Source organism: Odontesthes bonariensis, chromosome 16, assembly GCF_027942865.1.
Source record: "Odontesthes bonariensis isolate fOdoBon6 chromosome 16, fOdoBon6.hap1, whole genome shotgun sequence".
Lineage (NCBI taxonomy): Eukaryota > Metazoa > Chordata > Actinopteri > Atheriniformes > Atherinopsidae > Odontesthes > Odontesthes bonariensis.
Genome location: NC_134521.1, coordinates 15,343,094 through 15,355,443, shown reverse-complemented (window position 1 = coordinate 15,355,443; position 12,350 = coordinate 15,343,094). Strand labels below are relative to the sequence as shown.

Genomic DNA, 12,350 nt, shown 5'->3' with positions numbered 1-12,350 from the left:
GACTATGACACAGACTTTTTTTCTGGCCTACTTACATAATTAAGAGCCGGAAACTTTTAATCAATATTGTATAAATCGTGTGTAATTGGTGTTTTTTAAAAGTGGAAAATTATAAACACACGGGTATTACCGTGTTGTAGGGGAAGATTTAGTTGTCACACTGCACTGTCCTTGCAGATACATAAAAAAACATATAAAACTTTTTCAAAACAATTTATAAAAGAGAGACACAAACACCCACTTGTTTAATAAATCTGTAGATGAAAAGTAGTTTTGTAATTTGATATTTATTGAGTTACATAAACACCCTGGATTAACTTGTGCAGGATACATTTGTTTTGTCGCTGTTAGGATAGCGACCGACAAATGCGGCGCAGCCTTTAGTCTGCTCAGTCGTTCACAGCCCACAGCCCGCGGATTTACAATCAACAATTGACACAAATTTCTGCCCAGGGATAGCTTTCTTTCCCATCTGTATAGCCTCCAAATATGCGGTGAGTACAAATCGCTTATGTGCAACACATCAACACGTCTAATTAGTACGCTATTTAAACGGGTCGGTCTACGCTGAAAATCTGTCTTGCAAGATGGCGACGTGGTTGAGAATTCAAAGGTGAAATCCAGACAGAGTTAGCCAGCTAGCGACAACAACAACATCTTAAATGTTGCGATAGCACGTTAAAGTGCTGATATACTTCCCATCGTTAAGTTGTCGTTCATTATTGTGCACACCGCCGCATGTGCCCTGTGTTGTGGTTATAGTCCCATCCCCCCATAATAAGCTATACATCAAGTTGCGTTTTTATGACAGTGTGGTGTTAAATGATAACAATAACATCACACAGCAGCAGTAGTTTCTCAGCTTTCGAAGAAACCTTCGTGGCCATTTGAGGCCACGGGAAGCCAGTTGTTGAATGAACTACACCCATTAATTCTACTTTAAAAAAGAATAATAATAAAGGGTTACGGTAAGATGGCGAAAGCTTACAAGATTACATTAGTAGTCAGACCCTGCAATGTTTTTACCCTCAAAATGCCTCGGTTCCGTTTTGCTAGCGCAATTAAACTGCTGCTGCGGTGGAAAGGAGGTTGTGTAGGAGAGCACCCCGGAGCGACAGCACATGTAGCCACAATTTGTTGGATTTAAACAGAGATGTGATGGGAGGGGAAGAGACAAAGCTTTAACTTTACGTTACAAACCTCCATTAAATCGTCTACTTCAGGGATGGCTGAGCGAGTTGCAAAAACAGACCTAAGAAACCAGGCACAGGTCATGGCCAGGTCACTTAACAGGCCTGTACCAGCTGACTGGTAATGGTGAGCACATTTCTAATGTAATGCTGGCAACGGTTGCTTTCAACAATAAAGAAAAAATGTAATTAAGTGTCTAGTTAACTGGAAACATGCAGCATGGACACAGCAGGAGTTTGTTTATGTTATTCTCTATTAAGGGCACAGTGGTGTAATTATTGCAATTCTTATTCTTAATGTAAAGTTTTACATAATTTCTAAAGGTGTAAAACCATGCCTGGATGATGACCATTTCCTCCCAAGCAACATCAGTGCAGTTCTTTTTTTTAGTTCCCCATTTCATTGATTGTCAGCTATGATGGTAGATGTTTGTTGTCGTCAACAAGCCTCATGATTCAAGTTCCTTTTTTTTATTATTATTTTTTTTTTAGCATTTTCTCTCAACAATGATATCAGCTTTAGGACATTGGTTGATCATTTTCAGGGGAATCAATGCAGCAGTGGCGAGAGAGGACTATGGTGGAGTAGTTGAGGAAAACAGAAAAGGAAAAGTAAAAGAAAATAGGTGGCTGCTGATTGGAATATCCGAGGCAGTTTTTATTCTCCTGGGTGCTCATTTTGTTCGTTTTGTTGATTGATTAGCCTTTTTTTCTCCTTGGATTTGACAGGTTGTTTTAAACTGATTTGTTTTTCTCAAAGTTTGGCTCCAAGCCAACAGGCGCTGAAGACAATAAAGACTCTTACACATTTAAAGCCAGGTGATGGCGTAAAGTTTGCAGATGTTTCATGAAATTATTAGAATTTTGAAAACCTGCATATATAACAAATGTCCTTGAAGATTTAAAAATACTCCAATGATGTGTTAACAGATGGAAACTTGCATTGTTTTTTTTTTCGTTTTTTTTTTTTCATTTGTCCATAATAAGGAAACCAAATACAAGGTTTGTTATCAGGGCGTTTCTGTGCGTCTTCTTTAAGTCTGAAAGGGTCTCAGTGGTCCCGAGCTGTGGCCTGTACTTAGTACACTGCTTCACACACTCGGCCTAACATAATTACAGCTTTTTGATGATTTCCAGCTGACATTTCTGATTAAATGCAAGTTGACTATTAGTTACTGATTTTTCCCATGCTTTTCTGAAGAATTGAAAACATGCTTATGTGATTGGTTTGGTTTTCAGGACATTTAAGGACAGGGACAGCATATTTTTTCACAGTCTTACGTAATTCTGAAGAACTTTACCTTTTTAAGAAGTGTTTGTTTCACAGTGCGACTTCGTGCACAGCCAATCTTTTTTTTAATTAACTCGAGGGCTCAATCCTCTGCTCTATTCAGTTTTAAAATAAGTGACACCTAAACTTAACAGGCTTCATGATAGATTTTACATAACTTGCTTTCAGACACACAAACATTTGGCAATGAAAATGTGTCGACTCCAAGGCGAGCTTCGGCAGTGGAACAATGAGTTGTGTGTCCTAAATGAAAGTGCATTACCAGCTGACCATAACATGTTATCTGAGGTCAATAGTTTGCCATAATGTTTTATGTATAAAACATCTTTTACTTTGGAATAAAATGGAATTCTTTTTATTTATGTTTAACTGCATTTTCTGAACAACTCTGTGTTAAACTTGATTTATTTTCTGTCATCTTTTCTTGTTCCAGCTCATGGGAAATTTTGCATATCAGAGTACTTTTGGATTGTTTATTTATTTATTTTCTCCACCAAGTTTCAGATAGCTTATGCACATTTTGTGCCTTAACTTGCCCCTTTTCAAACGTGAACGATTGGTGATTCGTGAACATCATACAGTATATTTCTTTTAAAAAGAAGAAAGATTTTTGTCTTTTGTTCTTTCTTTTTTTTTTCTGGATTTGTGGCATCCATCTTTGGCCAAAACACAAATGCTCCAACCAATCAAAGTCATATTCTGGTAGCTACCGACGATCGACAGTAGCGGCTGCAATTCACTGAGCGGTTCCATGTAGTTTCATTTGATTGATCGAACCTGCTGCGTATTTTTGAAGTGCCTGCCTGTTTCCTAACAGTAGTTCTGCTAATTTTATGAGCTGCTAGGGAGGATTGTTTCTCTTAAAGGGATATGCCACCCCCAGGCCAAATTAAGTGTATCCCCGCATTCCCGAGACATAAATAAGTGTGTGGGAGCGTTTTCCTGGCGACCCAGGCATTGTCCGAATCTCACAGCACTGACCACTGCTTGGTTGCACGTAATACATACATGCTAGCGTCGCCAGCGTCGCCACCCGTAATATTTCGCCCAACGTGAATTAATTTACTTGATTTACCTTCTAATTACTGTGTGAGTGGTGTACTTTCACATCGAGTGCAAATGACTGTGTAAATCTACACGGAAGGCTTGGTTTGCTCATGTCGGTTTGGGAACTAGTTTCAGGTGCGGAAAACACAGCCGAAGCACACTCCCCGCTACGTCTTTGGGAATCCCCACCCCCGACTTCCTCAAACAAACCAGCGTGAAGGGGGGTATTCCCAATGACGTAGCGGGGAGCGTGCTTCGGCTGTGTTTTCCGCACTGGAAACTAGTTCCCAAACCGACATGAGCAAACCAAGCCTTCCGTGTAGATTTACACAGTCATTTGCACTCGATGTGAAAGTACACCACTCACACAGTAATTAGAAGGTAAATCAAGTAAATTAATTCACGTTGGGCGAAATATTTCGAGTGGCGACGCTGGCGACGCTAGCATGTATGTATTACGCGCAACCAAGCAGTGGTCAGTGCTGTGAGATTCGGACAATGCCTGGGTCGCCAGGAAAACGCTCCCACACACTTATTTATGTCTCGGGAATGCGGGGATACACTTAATTTGGCCTGGGGGTGGCATATCCCTTTAAAGGGAGGGAAAAATGTTTGCAGGCACAAGGAAACAGACATGATGTGTCAGAGCGATAAAGGTTCATAGTGTCACTAAATGTTGACAAGATAAATGTACCTCTGAGGGGTTGTTGATAATGTACAGCCTCTAAATAAATCTAATGACCAGAATTGATTGCTTTATTCGTTCATTTAAGACTACTTTGACTTATAAATGGTGCAGACCCACTTTCTATAAGGACTTCCCAGGTGGTTCTCTTAAAGTGACCATCTTTTGTGAAAGGTTATCTTCATATCTTCATCTTCAGGATCTTTGGCTAAAAAGCCTCCCACAAGTAGATGGATAAAACCAGAGTAAACATTTGTTTGGCTTTTCTGTGATGGAGTGCCACAGAAGCTGCCAAAGATGCCCCAAGATAAGTTTTTGCCTTTGATTGTTTTTGTGTTGGTCTGAGGCTTCAAAATGCTGCTCTGATGTGACACCCAGTGGTAAATCTAAAGTTTTATGTTGTACTTTTTAAGGTATTTAAAAAGTGTTTGGTCAAGATTGTGGGAGGAGCTGAAGACCAACTTTGAATAAGGCTGCATTTTGGCAGATTTGAGCTGTTGTTATTGTGATGGCTACAGACTGCAACCATCGGTCCCGTACGAAATGGTCGCATATGTTTTACGAGGGTAAAAGTAAAAATTTACGTGGTCGGTTTGGTGTGAGTGTATTCCGATCCTTCGGCTGTTTGGGTGCTTCGTTGACGCGGGTGGCTGAAGTACTGCAGCGAGTTGTCCTTGTTTTTCGTCAGTGACTCTTTACCTGCACACTGGGCACCTGTTGATAATGAACCTCTTGATGTTTTCCAAAGACGAAGATGGTTGTAACTGATCTTTAGGATTCTTTCCAGTTTAGTACCGAATGATCAACACTTAAGTCGGTGTAACTGAATTATCCATTTTCAGCCTCTGCTTTGTCAAGTCTTTGATTTCAAGGTGTCTTCCTTTTTTCCCCTAATGATTTTTGTAAGATCATCCCTGCACTTTGGTTTAAAAGCACTGGCTTAGATTGATGCACATGTGAGACTTTTATGTGGTTTATTTTGCATTTAATTCTAACCTTACTGTGTGCACCACCAACAATACGAGGAATCACCGGGCCCGTATTCATCTGCTTGGAGATGGTTAGAATAGAAAACTTGCACTGTCTCTTCCTTCAAATAAGACTGTAATCAGTAGTTTTTGGTTCCTCTCAGACCAGTTCTTATGCTTTTCTGCAGAACTACTAAAAAGATAAATGGAAGGATTAACAATTCATGACTATTTCTCATTTAGAAAGATGCTTCGGAGGATTTTAGAAATGCATCATAATGTCTAAATTGTGACGTTTGAAACACAGAATTTCTGTTTCTGTCTTTGTGCAGGTGGTTTGTGTCTCCAAACATGGTCTAGCTGCACTTCCTGATCTGTGAAGCAGCGACAGCCCGCTAGCACAGAGCCAGGATGTCCAGTAGCTCGGGCTACCCCCAAAGCCAGGGGAGCTTCAGCAGCGAGCAGAGCCGATATCCACCTCACTCTGTCCAGTACACCTTCACCAACACACGCCACCAACAGGTATGACCCTCCGTCTGGATCGTTAAGTGAGACAGCATCATGTTTGTTTTTGTCACAGTATGACCCGATGCTCTTTTTTTCTTTTTTTTTTTTACGCTCTACCTCATGTTAATACAACACGTCTCCAAAAAGAGCTGCTGCAATGATTTCAAAATTGTTCAAACAATTAGTTTAATAGGAAATACTAAAAGATAACATATGAAGTAGAGCTGTGCAATCTATCATCTTTCATAATCACTTCCAGTTTCCCATTCCAGTTCAATTTAAATTGGTCGTTGAGCCGCATTCATTTCCCCCGTGAGGCTTGTAAATCCGCCGCGCCACCATTCTTTGCAACATTTGTATGTTTGGTTAACATTTATCAAATTACATTTAAAATTTGAGGAATTCCAAAATTGAAAAGTGTATATATATTTTCTAAATGTCTCATAAGTTAGAAAGCCATTGTTTGTAAGACTCTCGATTTCATGATTAACCAGAATAATCTTTAGAAATGGAGTTTTTTGCCACAATCGAGCAGGCGCAATATCAGAAATTGAAGCTGAGAAATCTAATTGTTTTTTTCCTTTTGGAAAGAACAAGCAGTTTGCATTTAATGCCTGCAACATTATTTTTTTTTTTATACATTGAAAATGGGTCAACAGGAGTAACAAAAACCACAAGTAACAATATAATTTATTAAGTATTTTTTAACACTTTATCTATTCGAAGTGTACGTCTTGCTTCCCGTCTCCCCTGTTAGATTGTATAGGTAGATTGAGTGACTGTTCACACTCATTTGACACCTAGTTTGCAACAAATCAGGAAACCTTTTGGACACATAGTCTACACCAGGAAAGCGGGATCTCGTTCCCCCTCAGCGTGCACACTTCCCCCTGCCGCTGCTCTGTGTAGTCGATGGTGAAGCAGCGTTACGGTACAGCAGTGTTGTTTCTGATGTTCGTCATTCAGAAAGAGGCAGTGCTCTTTGTAAGAGGAAAATTCCTATAAAATTAAGATATTCAAATGTTCTTTGTGAATAAACATTGTTATTTGGATGAGGTATTTGAATTTTACGGTTGTTTGGTTTTATTTGAGCCGGCGGACATTTGTACACGGGGATGAGATGAGGAAAGGAGAGCAACAGAGGTTGGCTAAATTTTAGCCAATTCTTTAGTAATATATCTAAAATTATCATTTTGATTTTATTTCAGGCACAGTTTCCAGTTGTGCATCCATTCACTTTGAAACATTCAGTAATGTTTGCTGGTCATTTTTTGATGACATACTTCTTAGAAGCTGCCTTTCACAGAAATGTGTCCACAGAACATTTCTGAGCATTTGATTGTTTGCTCAGATCTGGGACAAAACAGGGATTTGGAAACATTTCCTGAAACTGCATTTGCTTTTTCTCTGGTTTGTTTGGCCGTCGCCCTCTGCTGATTCAGGTGTTGTTTACCCCGTACGATTTTTGATCCGTTTCTAAGGTTTTCATCAATAATCAATAACCAATTTCTTTTTGGTTTGCCGGTTAGGAGCATAGGCTTCCATTTTGTCCCCAATGATAACATGTTTGTTCCACTCTTGTTTGTTTTTATTCTGCTGAGACAGGCTTTAGTACTCTCTTCTCATCCTAATCTATGCGGACATCTTCTCCTGCACTTCACCATGTGTGAACTTTGTTATTTTAACCATTAAAACAGACACAGATGCACTTAATTTAGAATTCAAACCCTCAAATGTTGGTATTGTGACACTGTTATATTCAAAGCTGCAGTTTTTTAGTGGTAAAAATGACCAGTGAGTTATTTTAGGATCTTTGCTTTTTTATTAGATTAAGTACAGCAGAGAGTTTACAGGAAATTAGTGGGTGGGGTTGTAGAGTGTGTGTGACTGGATGCATCGTGGGGCAAAATGAATAAAAGTCCTCAGCCAGACTCATTCTGGGGATGTTGCAGTATCATCACATGTGTCTTCAACGCTTCAGGTGTCCCTGACAGCACTCTTAAGGCCCAATCCTGATTCCTCCCCTTGTTCTTACCCCTCTTTTTTGCAGGGTTGAGCTGCTCTTATTATTTGGGGAGTAATTGGTCAACTAGTCATCCGATTAGCCCCCAGTACCCTGGGTTAAGGGGTAGACAACCTTGATCCCCAAAAGAGATGGAACACCTCATCTCTCCAAAATTAAGGGGCAGGACTAAGTAGTAGGGTCAAGGGGAAAATTGGGGTTAAGCCACATGATTACATAAGACGTGTAGTTACTTGCATGATCTGTGATACCAGAAATTGATACTTTGGGATGCAGTTATGTGTGTAAACAGTGACTGAAGTAGTGTCGAAACCTGTATTGATTTAAACCAAGATTTATCTGTTGCGTTAGATGGTTGTGTTGCCCATGAAGAAAGAACTTTGCCTTTCTGGAAGCTTCCGGACGTGTTAACGACTCTATTGTAATAACTTTTTTTTTTTTAGAAAATCACTGATGGGTTATTCTTCTCGTTTTGCTTTTTTTTTGCGGTTCGTTAGCACCAGATCCTCCCTTTTCGTACCGTCCTGACCTCGATCAGGTTACCTCATGAAGCTGTTTGTGGTGTTTTCCTCTCTCCTTCAGGATTTCCCCGTCCCAGACTATCGTACTCACATGCAGGATCAGCAGGGTCGGAGAAGACTATCTTTACTGTCTGAATTCCACCCTGGGACTGAAAGGTAGGGGCTTGATTTTAATCATTCAGCCTGTTGCTTAAATACCTTATTTGTTTGTTTCTTCTTCTTCTCATACTTCCCATCCAGAACTGAAGTTTCCCCGTTCTTCTGCTTTCCATATCAGTGTCTTGTTGTAGAGTAGCATTTCCTCATGCACTCCTCGGCTTTTTATACCTTTTTTCGTGTCTGCTTTTATTCTTCAGGCCTCCAGAGAGACGTCATGGTTACGAACAGCAGTTTCACTCCACACAACAGGCTGAGCATGAGGGCTTGGAGAATAAACGCCCTCGCATGGAGGCTATTACTGAAGCCCATATCAATCGCACCCCTGCCACTGCGGGGGGTATGATGTTGCCCATGCCCCACTCTGTACAAGACAGTTTAAGAGCCACAGTGGAGGTAAAAAAGGTGGGCTAATTTCTTCTTGCCAACCTATATAAACCAAGAGTGTCCTGCTTTTTGGTACATACTACATATCCACTATTATTATTATTATTATTATTATTATTATTTCATATATGTCTGTCCCAACTGAAATGAATATAGTGGGAAAAGTGTGTTTTGAATTGGTATTGTTGTACCAAGCCCGTGTTCTTAAAGGATACTACTCTTTGGGCTTAGAAGTGTGAAGATATATTATTTTGAAACCAGTTGGAATGATTTAGTATGTGCAGAGTCATGCCATTTTTAAATTTTTTTAAATTTTTTATCAGGAATCTCAGTTTTCTGTCAAAGTGGAGTCACCGTCCCCAGGAGGACATGCGCTGCACATGGGGGAAGAGCAGGACACTTCTCCTTCCAAACTGTCCAAGGAGGAGCTGATTCAGAGCATGGACCGCGTGGACAGAGAGATTGCTAAAGTGGAGCAACAAATTTTAAAACTGAAGAAAAAACAGGTTGGTAACCCAGCCAGCCGCCTGTTTTTACTGCGAGTGTAAGAAAGCTTAGCATGAAAAGAACGTCTTCTTGTAATATTAGCAAGTAATAATTATGAGGAGACTGAGGTGACGGTCAGTTAATAAGACCAATGAGAAGTTAATAAACATTAAACATGGAGCACTTATTGCTCTATGAAGTAAGCTCTAACTTAATAGAATTATTGTGTAGAGTAGAAAGTAATTAAGAGTGTGAGTAAATGTAGCTTTCGGAGAGTCAACAGAGGGCAGAGATCTGTGTAGAACTGAAAAGTCAGGTTCAGATGCTTCGTCGGCTGTGTGTACATGCAACAGCTGAACTTTATTTGAATAAGGCAGCATTCAGATGTGAGTGTTGATTACACGAGTTGCAGACGGGATATTCCACTGATATTTCCTTTTCAAAGGTTTCAGAGCGTAGTCCAGTTCACGCCTTCATGTTCCCCTGCGCCACTGAAATGTTTGCGCTCGTTCAAAGCCTTCCTAATTCCTACATCCCTAAATATTCCTCAGGTTTCCTCCTCACACCAAGAGTGTGTTGTCTTTTATCTCACAGCCTTTCAGTTTTCCACTGACTGGCCATGCATAGTAAAGCAGCAGTAATATGGATAATGGTGCCATTAATTAATGTGTATACATTAGGGCTGAACGATATATCGTTATCGTATCTATATCGAGATATGAACATTCAAGAAAGTAATTTCGAAAAAGCAACGATATAAACAATATATTTCCCCTGCGCTCGCCCTGCTTATACAGCTCCGGCAGTCACCATAAACATTACTTTTAAGATTGCGCTTGAACGCACCCCACCACCAGCCAACCACAAAGCTTATTTCACGCTTGCTGTGGATCGACAGCTGAAGCCAACCAATGACAAACATAGGAGGGTGGGAGTGAGGGAGAAGTAGACTGAGACGCACACAGCCACACACATTCACGGGGAATTCACGGCGAAATCAAAACGAAAGAAAAGTGACATGAGCGCGGAAGATAATTCGGCCGGTGGCGGTGCAGAATCTAATTTTGTGCCAAAACATAAATCATCCTCCATTATTTGGAGGTATTTTGGATTTAGAAAGGATGATGTCGACCAGAGCGAGGTGTTGTGCAGGTCGTGCTTGGCGAAAATTAATCAATAAAACTGCACTCTTTTGTTTTATGATGTTTTTATTTTTCTGAAAAATGCTTGGTTTTCACCGAACCCGTAGTCATATCGTATCGTATCGTATCGATATCGAGATATCTGGCATGAATATCGAGATATGAAATTTTGTCCATATCGTTCAGCCCTAGTATAATCTGAGTGTAATGGTACTTGATTACTCCAGATAGCTTAATATGATAATTATTTACTCCAAGTATGACCTTGTTTGAGTTAAGATGAGCTTAAAATGCTATATTCTGACAGAATATTCCAGTGCAGGTAAATGTACCCAGTGTTCTCCCTAAAGTTGACTGCTTTTGGCCATGCAGATGGAAGTTAGACAGCTGTATAACTATTATTCCTTCTGTACCTTTGAATTAAGTGTTGGTCGAAACTTGTCCTCCTCTCTCCGTCTGGTCAGCTTGACGGGGGTGTTTTCAGTGAAGACCAAACTGGTTGCAGGACGTTTCATTAGTTCATCTGTGGTTATAGACCATATAATATGACTTTTGCATTTTAAATTCTAATGAGTTGTTTTTAATCTGGTTTGGCTGGCTTTATCTTTACGTGACTCTCCTCTGTTTGCATTTCTCAGTTGGTTTATGTGCTTCTTTGCATCATCCCATCAAGTTATTTAATCCGCTGTACTGCACAGCACTCAACAAGTTTTCAGAATATTTTACCGTCAGTGAGTGACAAATACAGATTTGTTGTTCCTAATTTAAATTTATCTCAGGTGAGTGAACATTTAATATTATAGTTCTAATTTATGCCTGTGCATATTGGGCTAACCCTGATTTTACAAATGCAGTTATTTACTGCTTTGATTTTATTGTATTTAATTTTTTTGTTTGGCCTAATGACATGTAAGGCCGTCCAATTATAGGGTTAACACTACAAATTTTTTGTTTGTTGTTGATTCAACCACCTGCTTTCATATCCATAACAAAGTAGAGTCCCAGTTGAGAAAAACTCTTATTAGTTTTTGAACATTTTTGACCTTTTTTAGAAACGAACTAACAGAGGAAATAACTCCTCTGTGAGTACACTTTGAATAAGCTCTGCTGGTTAGCTAGACTTCACAATGAGTTCAATTGAGCATAGAGGCCTTTAAGTTGTGCAAATGACCGTAGACGGCCATGTGCTTCTCGCATGCTCCCTTTACGTTACTCTCAAAAACTGAATTTCTAGATTACTAAACTTGTTTTTTTTATCACCCATCTTCCTGGAGAAGCTTATCTTTTAGTCTGTTTTGGAATTCAGTCTCATTAAACAGGAATGTAAGCTGATCTTGCAGGAATAGGAAACCTCCCTTTTCCCCCCACCTAAATCGCCGTTCTTCCTTAGATTTTCAGGAATTTCATTGTTTGTGTGAGGTATTTTAGGAACTCCTAAGCTTCTCCCTGTTAACCTGGTAGTTTGTATAACTGTGACCCTGTGAACGGGGACCCACCAAGCTCTCACCTGAGCTGCTGCTATTCTCAGCGCGACGCCAGCGACAAAAAACATTTCTTAATAAATGTTATACTTAAAGAAGCCTGCAGAGAACTTTTGTTGAAATTTCATATTTTTATGTCATCTTTTAGCAACAACTTGAGGAGGAGGCAGCAAAGCCGGTGGAGCCTGAAAAGCCTGCGACTCCTCCTCCTGTGGAGCACAAGCACCGCAGCATAGTCCAGATCATCTACGATGAAAACCGAGTAAGTTACCTATGCCATAACACATCGCCAACAAGCATGCTTTCATTTCTATGGGGTTATTTTACTAGTTTATTTGAATATTTTTGTACATATATATATATATATATATATATATATATCAACTTGATGAATTATCCAGTTTTATCTGTTTGAATCATGATACATAAAGCACATTTTCCCTGCATCCTCATAGCCGGGGATAAC

At 39.9% G+C, this 12,350-nt stretch overlaps 1 protein-coding gene across 4 annotated transcripts in view; it reads left to right on the top strand.

Moving 5' to 3' along the window:
- Positions 1-372: 372 nt before the first annotated feature.
- ncor1 (nuclear receptor corepressor 1) overlaps positions 373-12,350 on the top strand; it is a 51,278-nt gene continuing 39,300 nt past the window's right edge. For 3 of the 4 annotated variants that reach the window (XM_075486371.1, XM_075486372.1, XM_075486369.1), the window contains exons 1-6: positions 373-494; positions 5,514-5,703; positions 8,294-8,388; positions 8,589-8,793; positions 9,099-9,281; positions 12,033-12,146. In XM_075486371.1, coding sequence (XP_075342486.1) covers positions 5,593-5,703; positions 8,294-8,388; positions 8,589-8,793; positions 9,099-9,281; positions 12,033-12,146 — 708 coding nt within the window. In that variant the 5' untranslated portion in view covers positions 373-494; positions 5,514-5,592. The remainder of the gene's footprint in view (positions 495-5,513; positions 5,704-8,293; positions 8,389-8,588; positions 8,794-9,098; positions 9,282-12,032; positions 12,147-12,350) is intronic. The other variant, XM_075486370.1, reaches the window with a different exon arrangement.